The sequence below is a fragment of the Mesoplodon densirostris genome, chromosome 11 (assembly GCF_025265405.1).
Source record: "Mesoplodon densirostris isolate mMesDen1 chromosome 11, mMesDen1 primary haplotype, whole genome shotgun sequence".
Taxonomy (NCBI): Eukaryota; Metazoa; Chordata; class Mammalia; order Artiodactyla; family Ziphiidae; genus Mesoplodon; species Mesoplodon densirostris.
The window spans coordinates 94,870,271-94,889,862 of record NC_082671.1 but is presented as its reverse complement, the minus strand read 5'-3'; the positions used below and the strand labels follow the sequence as shown (position 1 = coordinate 94,889,862).

The window sequence follows — 19,592 nt, the reverse complement described above, 5'->3', positions numbered from 1 at the left end:
GCCTGCCAATGCAGGGGACACAGCTGCAAGCCCTGGTCCGGGAAGATCCCACATGCTGTGGAGCAACTAAGCCCATGAGCCACAACTATTGAGTCTGTGCGCTAGAGCCCATGAGCCGCAACTACTGAGCTTGTGCGCCACAACTACTGAAGCCCACACACCTAGACCCCGTGCTTCACAACAGGAGAAGCCATCGCAATGAGAAGCCCACACCACACAGTAAAGAGTAGCCACTGCTCGCCACAACTAGAGAAAGCCCACGTGCAGCAAAAAAGACCCAACTCAGTCAAAAACTTTAAAAAAGTAAAATAAAAGAGTGTGTCTGATACTATTCTTCTCATAATGCAGTCTTTAATTTATTCCCAGCCCAAGTTTCCAACTGCTTGAATTTACCATTTGTGTTTTACAAGAAAATGGTTAGGAAAAACCACAGAAGATAGACAACACAACAAATTCACAGAAGATAGACAACATGAAAAGGCAGAGAGCTATGTACCAGATGAAGGTACAAGATAAAACCCCAGAAAAAAAACTAAATGAAGTGGAGATGGGCAACCTTCCAGAAGAAGAATTCAGAATAATGAGAGTGAAGATGATCCAGGACCTCGGAAAAACAATGGAGGCAAAGACCGAGAAGATGGAAGAAATGTTTAACAAAGACCTAGAAAAATTAAAGAACAAACAGAGATGAACAATACAATAAGTGAAATGAAAACTACACTAGAAGGAAGCAACAGCAGAATAACTGAGGCAGAAGAACGGATAAGTGACCTGGAAGACAGAATGGTAGAATTCACTGCTGTGGAACAGAACAAAGGAAAAGAATGAAAAGAAATGAAAACAGCCTAAGAGACCTCTGGGACAACATTAAATGCAACAACATTCGCATTATAGGGGTCCCAGAAGGAGAAGAGAGAGAGAAAAAGGACCAGAGAAAATATTTGAAGAGATTATAGTTGAAAACTTCCCTAACACGGAAAAGGAAAGAGCCACCCAAGTCCAGGAAGCACAGCGAGTCCCAGGCAGGATAAACCCAAGGAGAAACATGCTGAGACACATAGTAATCAAACTGACAAAAATTAAAGCCAAAGAAAAATTATTGAAAGCAGCAAAGGAAAAATGACAAATAACATACAAGGGAACTCCCATAACGTTAACAGCTGATTTCTCAGCAGAAACTCTACAAGCCAGAAGTGAGTGGCATGACATATTTAAAGTGGTGAAAGGGAAGAACCTACGACCAAGATTACTCTACCCAGCAATGATCTCATTCAGATTCAGTGGAGAAATCAAAAGCTTTACAGACAAGAAAAAGCTAAGAGAATTCAGCACCGCCAAACCTGGTCTACAACAAATGCTAAAGGAACTCCTCTAAGTGGGAAACACAAGAGAAGAAAAGGACCTACAGAAACAAACCCAAAACAATTAAGACAATGGTCATAGGAACATACATATCGATAATTACCTTAATTGGGAATGGATTAAATGCTCCAACCAAAAGACACAGGCTCACTGAATGAATACAAAAACAAGACCCATATATATGCTGTCTACAAGAGACCCACTTCAGACTTAGGGACACATACAGACTGAAAGTGAGGGTATGGAAAAAGATATTCCATGCAAATGGAAATCAAAAGAAAGCTGGAGTAGCAATACTCATGTCAGATAAAATAGATGTTAAAATAAAGAATGTTCCAAGAGATAAGGAAGGACACTACATAATGATCAAAGGATCAATCCAAGATGAAGCTATAAAAATTATAAATATATATGCACAAAACATAGGAGCACCTCAATACTTAAGGAAACTGCTAACAGCTATAAAAGAGGAAATCAACAGTAACACAATAACAGTGGGGGATTTTAACACCTCACACATCCAAACAGAAAATAAATAAGGAAACACAAGCTTTAAATGGCAAAATAGACCAGATAGATTTAATTGATATTTATAGGACATTCCATCCAAAATCAGCAAATTACACTTTCTTCTCAAGTGTGCATGGAACATTCTCCAGGATTGATCACATCTTGGGTCACAAATCAAGCCTCAGTAAATTTAAGAAAATCAAAATCATATGAAGCATCATTTCTGACCACGACGCTACCAGATTATAAATCAATTACGGGAAAAAATGTAAAAAACACAAACACATGGAGGCTAAACAAATACGTTACTAAATAACCAAGAGATCACTGAAGAAATCAAATCAGAAATCAAAAAATACCTAGAAAAAATGACAATGAAAACACGACAATCCAAAAGCTATGGGATGCAGCAAAAGCAGTTCTAAGAGGGAAGTTTATAGCAACACAATCCTACCTCAAGGAACAACAAACATCTCAAATAAACAATCTAAGCTTACACCTAAAAGAACAAACAAAACCCAAAGTTAGTAGAGGGAAAGAAATCGTAAAGATCAGAGGAGAAATAAATGAAATAGAAACAGAAAATAATAGCAAAGATCAGTGCAACTAAAAGCTGGTTCTTTGAGAATATAAAGAAAATTGATAAAGCATTAGCCAGACTCATCAAGAAAAAGCGGGAGAGGACTCAAATCATTAGAATTAGAAATGAAAAAGGAGAAGTTACAACAGACACCACAGAAATACAACGCATCCTAAGAGGCTACTACAAGCAACTCTATGCCAATAATATGGACAACCTGGAAGAAATGGACAAATTCTTAGAAAGGTATAACCTTCCAAGACTGCAGGTGGAAGATATAGAAAATACGAACAGACCAATCACAAGTAATGAAATTGAAACTGTGATGGAAAGTCTTCCCACAAAAGTCCAGGACCAGATGGCTTCACAGGTGATTTCTATCAAACATTTAGAGAAGAGCTAACACCCATCCTTCTCAAACTCTTCCAAAAAACTGCAGAGGAAGGAACACTCCCAAACTCATTCTATGAGGTCACCATCACCCTGATACCAAAACCAGACAAAGATATTACAAGAAAAGAAAATTACAGACCAATATCACTGATTAATATACATGCAAAAATCCTCAACAAAATATTAGCAGAGAATCCAACAACACAATAAAAGGATCATACACCATGATCAAGTGGGATTTATCCTAGGGATGCAAGGATTCTTCAGTATACGCAAACCAATCAATGTGATACACCATATTAACAAATTGAAGAAGAAAACCATATGATCATCTCAATAGCAGAAGAAAAAGCTTTTGACAAAATTCAACACCCATTTATGATAAAAACTCTCCAGAAAGTGGGCATAGAGGGAACCTACCTCAACATAATAAAGGCCATTTATGGCAAACCCACAGCAAACATCATTCTCAATGGTGAAAAACTGAAAGCATTTCCTCTAAGATTGGGAATAAGACAAGGATGTCCACTCTCACCACTATTATTCAACATAGTTTTGGAAGTCCTAGCCATGGCAATCAAAGAAGAAAAAGAAATGAAAGGAATACAAATTGGAAAAGAAGAAGTAAAACTGTCACTGTTTGCAGATGACATGATACTATATGTAGAGAATCCTAACGATGCCACCTGAAAACTACTAGAGCTAATCAATGAATTTGGTAAAGTAGCTGGATACAAAATTAATGCACAGAAATCTCTTGCATTCCTATACCCTAATGATGAAAAATCTGAAAGAGAAATTAAGGAAACAGTCCCATTTACCATTGCAACAAAAAGAATAAAATACCTAGGAATAAACCTACCTAGGGAGACAAAAGACCTGTATGCAGAAAACTATATGACACTGATGAATGAAATTAAAGATGATAAAAACAGATGGAGACATATACCATGTTCTTGGATTGGAAGAATCATTATTGTGAAAATGACTATACTACCCAAGCAATCTATACATTCAATGCAATCTCTATCAAATTATCAATGGCATTTTTTACAGAACTAAAACAAAAAATCTTAAAATTTGTATAGGGACACAAAAGACACCGAATAGCCAAAGTGGTCTTGAGGGAAAAAGCAGAGCTGGAGGGATCAGGCTCCGTGACTTCAGACTATACTACAAAGCTACAGTAAGCAAGACAATATGGTACTGACACAAAAACAGAAATATAGATCAATGGAACAAGATAGAAAGCCCAGAGATAAACCCGTGCATGTATGGCCAACTAACCTGTGACAAAGGAAGCAAAGGTATACAATGGAGAAACGACAGTCTGTTCAATAACTGGTGCTGGGAGAACGGGACAGCTACATGTAAAAGAATGGAATTAGAACACTCCCTAACACCATACACAAAAATAAACTCAAATTGATTAGAGACCTAAATATAAGTCCAGACACTATAAAATTCTTAGAGGAAAGCTTAGGAAGAACACTCTTTGACATAAATCACAGCAAGATCTTTTTTGATCCACCTCCTAGATTAATGGAAATAAAACCAAAAATAAACAAATGGGACCTAATGAAACTTAACAGTTTCTGCACAGCAAAGGAAACTCTAAACAAGACCAAAAGACAGCCCTCAGAATGGGAGAAAATATTTGCAAATGAACCAGTGGACAAAGGATGAATCTCCAAAATATATAAACAGGTCATGCAGCTCAATATTGAAAAACCAAACAACCTAATCCAAAAATGGGCAGAAGACCTAAGTAGACATTTCTCCAAGGAAGACATACAGATGGCCAAGAAGCACATGAAAATCTTCTCAACATCACTAATTATTAGAGAAATGCAAATCAAAACTACAATGAGGAATCACCTCATACCAGTTTGAATGGGGATCATTGGAAAATCTACAAACAACAAATGCTGGAGAGGGTGTGGAGAAAAGGGAGCCCTCTTGCACTGTTGGTGGGAATGTAAATTGATACAGCCACTATGGAGAACAGTATGGAGGTTCCTTAAGAAACTTAAAATAGAATTACCATATGACCCAGGAATCCCATTACTGGGCATATACCCAGAGAAAACCATAATTCAAAAAGACACATGCACCCCTATGTTCATTTCAGCACTATTTACAATAGCCAGGACATGGAAGCAACCTAAATGCCCATCGACAAATGAATGGATAAAGAAGAAGTGGTACATATATACAATGGAATATTACTCAGCCATAAAAAGGAACGAAATTGGGTCATTTGTAGAGACGTGGATGGATCTAAAGACTGTCATACAGAGTGATGTAAGTCAGAAAGAGAAAAACAAATATCGTATATTAACGCATATATGTGGAACCTAGAAAAATGGTACAGATGAACCGGTTTGCAGGGCAGAAATTGAGACAAAGATGCAGAGAACAAACGTGTGGACACCAAGGGGGGAAAGTGGTGAGGGTGGTGGTGGTAGTGTGATGAATTGGGAGACTGGGATTGACATATATACACTCATATGTATAAAATGGTTCACTAGTAACCTGCTGTATAAAAAAAATAAAATAAAATTCAAAAGAAAAAAGAGAATAAAATGGTTAAATATGTGTCAAGATCTCTAAAACTTTGTACATGATATGATACAATAATTTTTTTAAAAAATTAACAGTATAATTTTCTCTACAAAATCAATGTTTCATAGATATACTCTGTATTTATATTATTTAAGTAATAGGCATATAGTTATTTTAGATATAAACTTGCCTTTTCAAAATTATTTTTTTTTCCTGTTTTCAATAGGGATTCTCTACTTAAAATATTACCTGCTGTAAAAATCCTCAATGGTGAAATGCTAACCTCTTATTCAGAATGTCACACTGAAGAGCACTATGAACTAGAATTCGAGCGTTTCCTGGTACTTTGTCAGTCCCAGATTAGAGAATTTAACTTACTAACCAAAAAATATACTGGAGAAAGGTAAGAGTGATATCTCCCCTTGTCATAATTAAAAGGTATAATGCAATTTACACATGTGATTAAAAATTATTCTGATCAATACAATGCTACTCTTTTGGACTAGTACAGCGTGTTTTAGGGATATTGTCTCTTTAGAAAAGGACTTCTGGGCATCACTTTTTATTATTTGAAATGTATTAATATGTATTTTGAACATAATTTAGAATATAATTTAAAAGCTAAAATTAGATGAAAATAAATGAAAGCATGAGGATAGCTTCAAGAAAAGATGAAAACATTCATTCATCTGTTCATTCAATTAATCAGTCATACATACATTTTTTCAACAATTATTGATGGGCAAGACATATAATAAGCTAAATATTACACTTTACCCCCAAAGAATTCACGATTACATTAAAAGAAAATTAGCTAAATAAATAGTTACAATGGAACAAGGCAAGTTTTATAAAACAAATGATATTTATTATGTATATTTATTATATAAGGAATCATATTACACATATATTTGTGTACTAAGGTATTATGGGAGCATAGTGGAGAAAAGCAGTCAACATGTGCACACATTCAGAGGACAGAGGCTGAGAACAGAGTCCTAAAAATATATCAAAGAAAGAGAACTTCCCATTCCCCACCCTGAATTCTGAATGCATTACTATGAATTAATTACAATTGATCTTTTTAAAACTGTATTTCCTAATTTATACTGCTCCAAAAAGACACAAATGAGAAAGGAAAATTATTTTATATTTTACTTATGATAATTCTGCATTATAAGTGGAACAGTTATGTGCTTCCAAATGTCTAAATTTAATTACTACATTACATATTAAATTTTTGCTATTTGTACTTTCGTACATGCTCATACTACGTAAGAGTTGGTTTTTCTATTTAAATGTTTTTAAATATAGCCTATTCATTTTTTTTCTTTTTTTTATTAGTTTCTGCTTTATAACAAAGTGAATCAGTCATACATATACATCTGTTCCCACATCCCTTCCCTCTTGCGTCTCCCTCCCTCCCACCCTCCCTATCCCAACTAGCCTATTCATATTATAAGTAAATCTCACAGCTTTAAAAATAATTCCAATTCTTATAGATAATGTTGACTTTTAGCAAAAACTAAGGTTATTTACATTTATCTTTTTAAAATCTAAACTGATATCTCCTTGTGTATGTATAGTAATCTACAATTTTTATGTAAAGGTGACTCTTGACACCCCTTACGTTGAAATTTAGATTTACAATTCTTTGGGAGAATTTATTGTTATTACAATGAAGGTTTTACTTGAGAATTTAAAATAGACTGTATTTTTTATGTTTGATCATAAATGGTGGTGAATTCAACACTTAAGCATAAACAGTTGACATCCAACATTGAACTGAACCTTTTCTGCATTATTCACCAATAAAATGAATGAAATACAAAATATTAAAATATATTGGAAGAACCTAGGCTAATGTCTACATTTGTAAACATACGAGGTGTCTATCTCTATATTTTAGGAAATAATTATAACTTTCATTTTGTTTGGTATAGCTAAATCCAACAACAGTTCAGGAGAATCACAAGCATTTACGTCTTAAAGTATTTGAATTCTCTTTGCAATGGATTTTTTTTCCAGAGAAAAATGGCAATAAAAACTTTCCCATGATATAACTTATTTGTTTAAAAGTCCAATACAAATATTTTGCATGGCAAAAGTCAATGTACAAAGTACTTTTGTTTCATAAATAACTTCTCCAAATTTAGGCAGCCATCATTTCTCATGCTTATGGCAGTAAAAGCATGGATTTTTCTCATTCATTTGTACCAAAGGTACCTAGGATAAAAATGATTCTAAAACTTCCAGACGTTTTGTCTGGATTAATGGATTGAAATTAAGTAAACAAATATTTTCACATTTTGTGAGAAATAAGATAAATTTTTATACAAACCATCAGAAATAAGTTTTTAATGAATTTTGTAGTAAAATTTAATATGTCAGGCCACACAGGGATATTTTCAAAACCTGTATAAGTGTTAATATTTGCTGATATACTTCTTATTATTAAACATCCTCATTATTTATTTGCTCAGAAATATTTTCACGTTGGATGCTGCAGAAAATCTCTGCCATTATTTCAAGAAATTGATGACACTTAGTAATGATTGTCGATATGCACATGAACATGGTGATGTAAGTATCAGCAAGAGAGAGGAATCAGAAGCTCAGAAAAATCATTTGCCTTCTACAAACAGTGACAGCATACTGCAAAGTAGAGTCCTTTACTCTTATGCAAATGAACACAAACTGGACTCACCAGGTATTTCTGAGAAATGGATGGACTCTGGCTCTAGTCATTCCTCACTAACCAACCCCTCCTTATGTGAAGATACTAAAGGAAGAAATCAGGACAAAGTAGTTGGCCAGAAAAGAGAAGACAGCAAGGCAATCACTTTCCCCACCAAAAGAATACCATTCATGGAAACAGTAATGACAAGGTCTCTATTGAAGAACTGCCAGAATACTGAACATCATGAAAAAATGTAAGATTTATAGATCACTTTTCTTTTACAGTTGTATTTTATTACTTTTTATGGATAATCTTAGTCATTGTTACCAAATAATAATTTGGTGAAGGATTTCAATCACTATTATATTTCATGTTAATTCCCTTATGTTTTTATGATATGCACAAATTATTAATTACAGTGCAGATCAATTTGGTTGAAATTTGGCAGGTTCTGATTTAATTAACTAGTATTATTTAATTTAAAATGAGTAACTGTGAAATTATTTTTTCTGCCTTCTAATCTCTAAATAATTAAAATGAATTTTTAAGAAGAAATAAAATAATCCCATTATTCTTAAAATACTATAAAGACCTCTCACACGAGGGTCTTATGACATGCTTCCAGGGAAAGTCAGAAAATCCTTCCTGCACATGCCTTTTCTCAAATTCCTTGAGCTTAAAATATTCAGCATGCCAGGGTACATTGGTATATTTTGGGATAGTATTAGCCGGGGTACCCTAGACATTGCCTATTTGAATCCCGTTAGCTCTAAATATTCCAGACATTTCCTACTGAAATTCCAGATAAACAACATTTAGAACTTTTTAATTCGTGATAACTAAAATAGCCAAATGATAATAATAAGGAAGGATGAGGAACTGAAAATATAGACAAACCAAAGACCTAAAGAATAAAAGGAAAAGAAAATGTATACCCACTTGCTGAACCTTGCCATTCAGTGTTTCAGGAAGATTCACTGTCAGTTGTGTAGGCGTTTCCTAAGCATAATTTACATGTGTTCCTATGCTAAGGGCATTTTTATCATCATTATTTTTACTAGATAAAAGATGAAGATAATGATAGTAGTAATACGAGCTGTTTTTCCCAATATGGAGAGCACCTTATATTTAGGAAGCCCTAAAGTCAGCTTCTTTACCTGCTCTCACGGCTTTCTGCATGGTGCAAAGCATCCTGTTGTTAGTGTCACTGAGGAAAATATCCCTCATCTACCTTTTTACTTTCTTCCTTGGGAAATTTTGCTGTTAGTGAGCTGAGGAATTCAAGCACTAAATGACTGGTCAGCTTTACAAGAAATTCACAGTTACAGTCAGTGAAATTTGTATGTATCTGTAGAGAAATATAAGATGCTGTCTCAGGTTAAATGTGTTTTCTTACAGACCTTTCATTCTTTACCAGTTATGCATTGCAAATATGTTTTCAGATCTTTTTCTTTATCACCCAAATACATATTATAGTGTCTTAAATTCCTTAACTCTTTTTTTGTTAAAATTTTTTTTTTATTTTATATTGGAGCATAGTTGATTTAAAATGTTGTGTTAGTTTCAGGTGTACAGCAAAGTGATTCAGTTATACATATATCTATTCTTTTTCAAATTCTTTAACTCATTTTTGTTCAAAAGATGAAGGAATGAATTAACGGTTGAATGACCAAATGTGAATTAATTCCATAGCAAAGTTTATTAAGTTCTATTTACCCTAGGAGGAGGAAATGATTTGTTGAAACATGATTTTTTTTCCTATAGGGAGTGCAATTATCTTAAGCCAGAAAAAAATTTTAGCCACTAACTTCAATTCATATCAAAATAGATTGAAGCCTTCCACAAGCTTTAGGTAAAATGGTGATGATGATGACAATATTAATAACAATAGAAAGTGGTTACATCATTCCATTCTAATTTCCCACAAATATATTTCTATGAGAAAAAAAATATAAGGTGATGTCTGGCAGTTTATCACTTAATTCCATTTTGCCTTAAACTCACAAGTATGAGGAATGAAAAAATTTCTTTGGGCTTGGCAATTATAAAATTATTGAAAACTTTTTCAAGGGAGCCTGGAAAAGGTGAATATACATGAATCACTTCTCCTTCATATGCCTTTTAAAAGTAAACCCAAAGATTTGAAGAACAATTAAGCCAGTAGTTAGCACTTTGACTCTACCTTGTACCTTGATAATATTTCTGCAATAATCTATGTGGGAAAGGAAAACATATCCAATGATGAAGAATTAAATGATTAAGCAAGCTGAGAACCCACTTACAATCAATGTACATTATTATTCAAATTTTGGTAATGTTGCTGGGCAGCTTATGGGATGTGGGAAAAACACAGTGTTGATTGATTCAGTGCCAGAAATTGGTAAATAGTTGTAGGCTGGAAAAAATGTTAAAATTTACTACTGGGCTTATAAGAGAATGATTTAGGTATTTGTCCATGGGCAGATAGGCAAGTGAAGCTAGAAGACCTGATGGGTCCTTTCTCTTAGAGAGAAGGGGGGCCCTTCCTCCTCTCAAAACTTAGTCTCTCTGCTCTGAATAGTATCCCACCCTCTCTTGCCAACTGACTCCTATATTTTTCCCCTTTTTGCATCATCATTTTTCCCCCCTTTCTAGTGGTTCAGCATCGTCGCTATCATACAAAATCTCGGTAATATCTTCCTCCTTAAAAGAAACAAAAATCCCTAGTACTCATATCCCTCTCTAAGTTACTGGCCCATTTCTCTCCTTCAGATTTTAAGGTTTCCGTATTATTTTTACTTCTATGACTATAGTTAAATAAAAGAACGGGTCTTATTTTTAAATAATACTTTATATGGTCTATGTTTACAAATAAATATAGCTTATGAGGACCTCTTAACTACAACTGTATATTTTTGGGTACTAAAAATATTTTTTTTTCTCCTCTTAATAGTATGGCAGCTATGGTAATTCAGGCATGCTGGCGTGGTCACACTGTGCGCAGACAGATTCATTTCTCTATAAAGCTGCATCCTGCTGCAATAGGACCCCTGATATCCCAGTCAAATTCCTGCATTGAAAACCAAATTATTTTAAAGAAAGAAGAAATAAAAAATACTGTCAACATCCAAGAACAGAGGGAGAAGGCTGCTATTCTTATTCAGGTTACTTTTAATCTTTGGGTGAAATAATTAATCATGAGAAATGTATTAGTTATCTTTCACTGGGTTATTCTGTATAACAGGCAATCCCTGCATCTTAGCCATTTACAAATACGCAGATTTATTTCTTATTCACATGACATGTAGGCTGCCGGTTAGCCGCAGGTTGGCTTTGCTTCTGCTGAGTATCTAGGCTTAAGGAGTAGTCTATAATTTGTAAATACTGTTCTTATGAACTGAGGGTCAAGCTGAACCACACAATCATTAAAACTTCTGCTCAGATGTGGCATTTGCCACATATGTTAACATTTGATTAGTCAAAGCAGGTCTCTCTTGGCCTAATCTATAGCTATTTCTAGAAGCATGTTTAAAAATCTACTAAAATAATTGTTAAAGTCCTTCAAATATCCATTTAACATAAAAATTCAGAACCTCACCAAGATCAGATTTCAAAATGAAGTTCAATCTGATCACATTTATCCTTTTATTTATTCACTCATCAAATAATTTTTGGAACGTACTGTTTGTCAAGCACTATTTCAGGTTCAGGAAATTTAACTAGGAACAAACCATGCAAGACCTCTTCCCTCATGGAGTTTATGCCCTGGTGGGATAAATAAATACATAAAATAAAGTCTGGAAATTCATGGTACTACACCTGAATTGAATGACAGTAACTAAAAAAAAAAATGTAGTGTTTCCCTTTATTCATTCATTTAGTAACTATTACTTGGCACAAAATTTTACTAGCTTACATTCTGTTGGGATGTGCAGATAAATAAGGTAAGTATGTTAGATTGTGGTAAGTACTAAGGGGAAAAATAAATCAGGAAAAGCGGGATAGGAGTATCTAAGGAAAATTAATCATTTTAGACAGGATGGATGTGGAAGACCAGGAAAGGTGACATTGCAGCAGGAGATAAGCCATTGGGTATCTCGGGGAAGAATATTCCAGGCAGAGGAATATCAGATTCAAAGGCACTGATTTAGGAGCATACCCACAGTGTTTATAGAGCAGTAAGAAACAGTGTGACTGAAGAGGGGTGAAGGGGGGAAGAGTAGGACTTATAAATCCTAAATCATTGTAAAAACTTTGGCTTTTACTCTGAATCACATGAGAAGATATTATAGGAATCTGAGCAAAGGACTCACATGACCAAGTTTCCTTTATGTTGTGATTATACTATAGGAAGGCAATAGTAGAAGCAGCAAAATTGGGACGCTATTGCAGCAATCCAAAGTGTAATTATGGTAGTATGGACCAGAGTATTGCAGAAGAAGTGGTAAGAAAATCACATTCCTGAATATATGTTGATTTATCTTGAGGGTATACGTATATACTTTGAAGGTAGATCTGATGATATTAGTACATGGAGATGTGGTCTTTGAAAGACAGAGGGGAGTCAGGGATGCCTATAAAGTATTGGCATAAGCAACTGGAAAAATAGCCTTAAAATTAAGTTTATGGGTTTTGTTATTAAAGCCATAGTTTTTCAAGAGAATTATCTTTGCTATGGTTCTAATGAATATATTTAGTATTTCAGTTGACTTAATTTGTCTGGACTGTATTCCTAAGGGCAATGCATAGACAAAGCTGTTACTGATGCCTGAATGGGTTGGGAGTGGAGGGAGGACAATAGATTCAAGGAAACTCTGAGGAAAAGAAAGGAACCTCAGTTACTGTCTCAAAATACTGTTCTGCTGCATGAGGAATGAAAATGTCATGCAGTCCAAACTTCCTCCTGTCATGAGTGGATGAGCAATACAGTTTTCAACATTGATGGTAAACAGATATTAAACTTTTGCTTCATTCTGTTCAATAAAGAGAAGTTCATTACTTTATGAAATAGTCTAGTTCAGTGACATGTATCTTTTGAATGTCCTTTTGTTAAGTTTGTCTCTGTAACAAATGTAAGCATAATTCAGCCTTTCTTTGCAACATAGAATAAGTCTCTTCTGAGGTATGTCATGATATTATACTTAGAATCATTGAAGTCAACTCAACTTCATTTTCTCTTCTCCTGAGTACAATCTAGTTTCTTAAACTATTCATCTTAGAAATATGACTTCTAGACTGTCTAACCATCCTGGAGAGTAGAGCATGATATGGTAGAAAGAGCCCAGGCTTTAGAAGGAGCAAAATGAAGATTTCATGAAGGATGTGGTAGAGACTGCTCTCTGCTCACCAAAACCCACATTCTCCTCTTCTTCCTAGCATACCGCCAGCCTAGATATTCCAGCTTTCCTTGCACTTCTTAGTATGGCCCTTTTTTCTGAGTAAATGAAAAATATGTGCACCACTTCATGTCTGGCCCATAAAACCTCCCACAAACATTCTTTCATATTCTTTTCCCTTTCTGGTTGGCTGAAGTGAAGACAGCCTTTAGGGCATCCTTGGATGCTGTCTCTTGGGATTGCAGAGTTGCAAATCCTGGATATCTGAAGCACTTTATGTTAAACTGCCATCAGTTGTCTTGTTTTCACTCTCAATGCTTGCTATATGATCATGAAATAAATTAGTTTTGAATTATTGTACATTTCTGGATATTTTTATAGTGCTTAGCTTACCCTAACTAATATAAAGGATATAAGATATAGCTTGAGAAATAGATAGGGCTCAATGTAAATATGTAAGAGAATGGAATCCCAGGTAAAAAAGATAGTAGGAGTAAAAGAACATAGGATTTCATATTACTGGAATAATAAGTTATATTGCAGCTAGACTACTATAAGGACTAGAATATTAAGAGAATATAGGAGAAACATGGGCAGAGATGTGTGAACAATTTTAGCAAGAAACAAGTGTATGGTATGGGTATGTTCTGGGATTGGGAGTTGATGGTAGTTAGAGAAGAAAAGATGTCGGGTATGTCTAATATAGATAGACTCTGACCAGGGAATTGATTTGAATGTGTGAGAAAGAGGAATTAATCATAGATGGATGGCTGGGAGAAAAATTGAAACCTTGACATGAATAAATAACTTAGAAGAAGAATCTGAACATTACTTATTACACATTTATATTAACTTTATTTCCGATAAACTGAACAGAGGTGGCTGGGACTTTAATTCCTGATCCTACACAGATTCATGAGGGAGGTATCTATACATGTCACACCAGAAAAATATACACTGTGTATTACAGTTTAGAGCTTTGCAGAAATCGTATCTCTGACAAGGTAGGCTGGATCCATTGTGAGCCATGATGAGTCAGTCCTTTTGCTTTTGTTGTTGAAGGTCTGTATTAAAGAGTTCCCTTTATACTCTCTTTTCCCTAGGTCTGCGCCTAATTTTGATATCTTATAATTACACTGGTGTAAAAAAAAGGGGGGTGGTGGAGGAGGGATAACTGAGGAAGAGATGACCTAACAAAAAAAGAATCAAGGGAAGGAAAGCATGTTTCCCTAATTCTTAGAACCTTGTTAGGACAGGGTTGGGGAAGAAAGGATATGAAGGGTACCTCCCTAACAGGAATAAGCCACAGGCCCATTTGTCATGTTAGAGAGAAAGGATTTTGAAAGGTAGCAAGGAACAAAGGGAGCATAAATACTGGATAAAGGAATAAAAAAAGAGGAGTTAAGAAAAAATTCCAAAATGAAGGGTGCTATTGACTGAATGTTTACATTCTCCACAACATTCATATGTTGAAACTTAATCCCCAATGTGATGATATTTGGAGGCAGGGCCTTTTGGAGGTGAATATATCATGATGGTGGAGCCCCCATGAATGGGATTAGTGCCCTTATGGAAGAGAACCCTGAGAGCTCTCTAGTTCCTTCTACCATGTGAGTACACAGTGAGAAGACAGCCATCTATGAACCAGGAACCTTGCTCTCACCAGACAATAAATCTGTCAATGACTTGGTCTTAGACTCCTTAGCCTCCTCCAGAACTGGGAGAAATAAACGTTTGTTGTTTAAGCCACCAAGTCTATGGTATTTTTGTTAGTGCAGCCCAAACAAACTAAGACAAAATGGGGAAAAGAAAAATAGTTTGTTTTCCTCTGAGATAGCTAGCTTGCATATGCCACTCACCCACAGTACATGACACACCCAGGTCTATAATAACAACCCAGCTGCATGAGACTAATAAAGCGGCAAGAGCTTTATTATGGTACTCTTTGATGGTACTCTCCATAATGGGTAAGTTAAAAAGAGGAAGGCCACTTTCTCAGACAATACTTTTAATCATGTTCCTCATCACCAAAGATGTCCTCTCTTCTGTTTCTACCATTTAATACAGTTCAAGTTCTTGATTCATATTGACATCCTTTCTCCTCAGAAAGAGTTTTGAACTCTCTTGAGAAGTTATTTATTCATAGCAAGTTACAAAATAATGGTATACTATTTCTATACTGAAATTCATTTTTAGAGACAAAAATGGTTAAAATTTAGTTATAGTTTTTGAACTTTATGTGATGTTTAATATCACACTATTTTCTTATTTGATAAAGTAAGAAGTAAATAGAATTGTCAAAAACAAAGGGACAAGGAAATTGGGAAAATAATATTTAATGTATGCCTAGTACGTGATAATCATGTGTTCATCACTGTATATAAGTGTATATACATTTATCCTACTTCCTTCCCTGCCTTTGAGTCTATGCCAAAGGCAAGGGATGGTGGCTGACTCCCTTGCTATAGTCTGTTTTTCCTCATTTGTGAAGCCCTTGATTGTTTCCACTATGTATGTGCATGTGTGCACACACACACGTACACAAACACACACACACATGCCCAATTAGAAGTGGGGCATCTTATGTGATTGGTTTGGGAAGCATATTTGCCTATCTCTGGTTGGTCCAATTGGTCCTGAGTTAGAAGAAGTAAGGACAAAAAATAGAGAAGCTAGCAGTCATTGACCAAGTCTTAACCATTCTTGGCTAATTGTTGCAGAGGTTGTGGTTTGGCTTCCTAGGCTGATTGACAGATTGCGTGTGACTTCTATTGTCATATATGTTCTGACCATTATATGTTTGTATATTTCTCTTCTCAATATATATATTTTTCAGAATAACAATACCAGTATTATTGCTTGCAGTATGGTTACTAAAACATATTTAAGGTAACTTTTGTAGTTAAATTTATCTTTTGATTGTACTTCACTAGGAATATAGTCAAATAAATCTATTTTAAAGTCACTTTAAATACCTTCTGTGTGGCTATGCCCGTAGCACAAAATATGTTTTTACATTTTTGGGGGAGTTTCTTTTACTTCATATTTATTTGTTTTACTATTTTATTAAGCATGTGCACAGTTCCAAAATCAAATCTAAGCAAGGTATATATTCAGAGACATCTGGCTTCTACTGTTTTCTATCTCTATAGGTAATAATTTTTAAAATTAATTTTATGCTTTATGCTTTCACTTCATAAATATTAGCAACCACATAGATTTAAATATATAAGTTATATAATGTATATTGTTTATTATATATTTTATATGGATTTTCATAGATAAATGGAGGCATGCAATACACATTTCTACCTGTGTTTTACACTTACTATATATCCTGGAGCTTACTCCCTAGCAGTGTATACAGATACAAATTTTTTAAAAACTCCAGTGTTCTTGGAGTTATAGTTAGGAAAGCTCCAAGATTCCTCCAAGATTATTGAGGAATCTGAATGTTTTTAATTCTATTATTATGTGCTTGGTTTATTTAAAGATGAAATTAGTTAATTGTTATGGACCAGGATACTAAGTCTCTAATATGGCCATTTATATATGTTGAAGTTTTCCTAAATGAGTGTTAGTTTATTTTATACATAATCATTTGAAAATTAGCAAAATTGGTTTTCCTCTGTATCTCTTTCTACTTAATTTAGAATGGGTCCCAGAGGAATTGTCAGATAATTGATTGGTTGACCTACATGTGCAGTTGAGGGAGTTTTAAAGATTCTTTTCTGCTTACCACAAGGAAAATCTCCTGAGATTCAGAGCTTTAGACACAAGCAGTCATTTAATTTATCTTCCAGTTTTAAATGTCACATAAAGTTCAAAAAACAGATTATTGAGCCATTAAACTAAGGTCTAAGATGTTTTATCTTCCTAATGGGATAACACAGAGAATCTGGTTTGGAGTTTGATCTATAACCTTGTATAACATGCTTTAAATTTTTGTTTAGGCAGTTTGGAAGGGCTTTCTTTTGCGAAAGAAACTGACAACAGCTCTAGAGGCTATTAAGAATGAAGAATCTGAAGAAGAATATGAAGAAATAGATTTAGAAGATTTTACATTTGATGAAGTAAGTGCCAACTAGAACATATAGATATTGGTCTTAAAATACTTTAGTATACTATTTTGGAGCTAAACCTTTTTCTAAGGTTTTCATCCTTTTAGCACTGTGTTATAGATTTTTTTCAGGTTGCATTTGAAAAAGTATGCTTCTAATTTTTTAACATCTTCATTTATGATACAAGCTTGTACAGTGTGTAAATGTGGTCATGGAATATTTACAAGAATTCGTGTGTATTCTTCAACCAGATTTACACAATGTTTTATCAATTATTCTTCATTAAATATAACTGAGCTTATTTATGTCCTGTTCAACAAGATTTAGTAGCTCATTGTTGCCTAGCAAAATGAGGACAGCCTCCTTAAATTGTTATTCAAGTATTCAGCAATAAGACAGCAAACTCTACAGACATATTTACCACTTCCCACCTGTGGCGTCCACATGCTCTAACCACATTGAGCACCTTCTTACTGTACCTTTTACGTCCTTAGTCTTGCTTATTCTGTTTCCTCTTCTCTAGACAGTTAAACCCACATAACTACCACTCAGATTAAGGTAGGGGACATATGACTATCCCCAGAAGACTTCTCGTGCCTTCATAGTATTCATACCTCCATCATCATAGATTAGTTTTGCCTATTTCTGAACTTCCAAATAAGTGAAATCATCCAATATGTACTCTTTTTTTCACATAATATTATGTCTGTGAGATATACCTATGTGGTTGACTGTAGCTGTATATAAACCATTCTTTTGGTGGATTATTTGTTACTGAGTTATTTCTAGTGTTGCCTATTATGACTAAAGATGCTATGAACATTCTTTTTTTAAAAAATAAATTTATTTATCTATTTTTGGCTGTGTTGGGTCTTCGTTGCTGTGCGCGGGTTTTCTCTGGTTGCGTCAAGTGGGGGCTACTCTTTGCTGTGGTGCGTGGGCTTCTCACTGCGGTGGCTTCTCATCGCAGAGCACGGGCTCTAGGTGTGCGGGCTTCAGTAGTTGCAACACGCAGGCTCAGGTAGTTGTGGCTCATGGGCTCTAGAGCACAGGCTCAGTCATTGTGGTGCAAGGGCTTAGTTGCTCTGAGGCATGTGGGATTTTCCCAGACCAGGGCTTGAACCCGTGTCCCCTGCATTGGCAGGCGGATTCTTAGCCACTGCGCCACCAGGGAAGGCCAGCTATGAACATTCTTGTACATGCTTTTTGATGTGCAAGTTCACATTTCTTTTGGGAGCTGAATTTCGGAGTCATAACATTTACCTATATTTAGTAGCTAGTGCCTAACAGTATTCCAAAGCGATTGTATCAATTTACAGTCCTATCATCAGAATATTAGAGTTTCAGAGGAGATTTATCCTCACCAACACTTTGTATTTTCATGTCTTTTTTTCCCTCAATCCAGTAGGTTTGTAGTGGTATCTAGTTGTTTTAATTACCATTTCTCTCATAACTAATAATGTCGAATACGTTTTCATATGCTTACTGGCCATTTGGATATCTACTTTTATGACATGATCAAGTGTTTGTGCTTCCTTTTAAAATTTAATTTTATTTATTTTTTTAAACAGCAGGTTCTTATTAGTCCTCAATTTTATACACATCAGTGTATACATGTCAATCCCAACCGCCCAATTCATCACACCACAATGCCCGCCGGGGCCCCCCCATGCCACTTTCCCCCCTTGGTGTCCATACGTTTGTTCTCTGAATGTGTGTCTCAAATTCTGCCCTACAAACTGGTTCATCTGTACCATTTTTCTAGGTTCCACATATATGCGTTAATATACGATACTTGTTTTTCTCTTTCTGACTTATTTCACTCTGTATGACAGTCTCTAGATCCATCCACGTCTCTACAAATGACTCAATTTCATTCCTTTTTATGGCTGAGTAACACTCCATCATATATATGTACCACATCTTCTTTATCCACTCATCTGTCGATAGGCATTTAGGTTGTTTCAATGTCCTGGCTATTGTAAATAGTGCTGCAATGAACATAGGGGTGCATGTGTCTTTTTGAATTATGGTTTTCTCTGGGTATATGCCAAGTAGTGGGATTGTTGGGTCATATGGTAATTCTATTTTTAGCTTTTTAAGGAACCTCCATACTGTTCTCCATA

General features: G+C 35.0%; 1 protein-coding gene across 1 annotated transcript in view; it reads left to right on the top strand.

The window, feature by feature from the left end:
* LRRIQ1 (leucine rich repeats and IQ motif containing 1) overlaps positions 1–19,592 on the top strand; it is a 182,739-nt gene that overhangs the window by 76,363 nt on the left and 86,784 nt on the right. The window contains exons 14-17 of the mRNA XM_060113615.1: positions 5,637–5,813; positions 7,894–8,343; positions 11,023–11,233; positions 17,359–17,478. Coding sequence (XP_059969598.1) covers positions 5,637–5,813; positions 7,894–8,343; positions 11,023–11,233; positions 17,359–17,478 — 958 coding nt within the window. The remainder of the gene's footprint in view (positions 1–5,636; positions 5,814–7,893; positions 8,344–11,022; positions 11,234–17,358; positions 17,479–19,592) is intronic.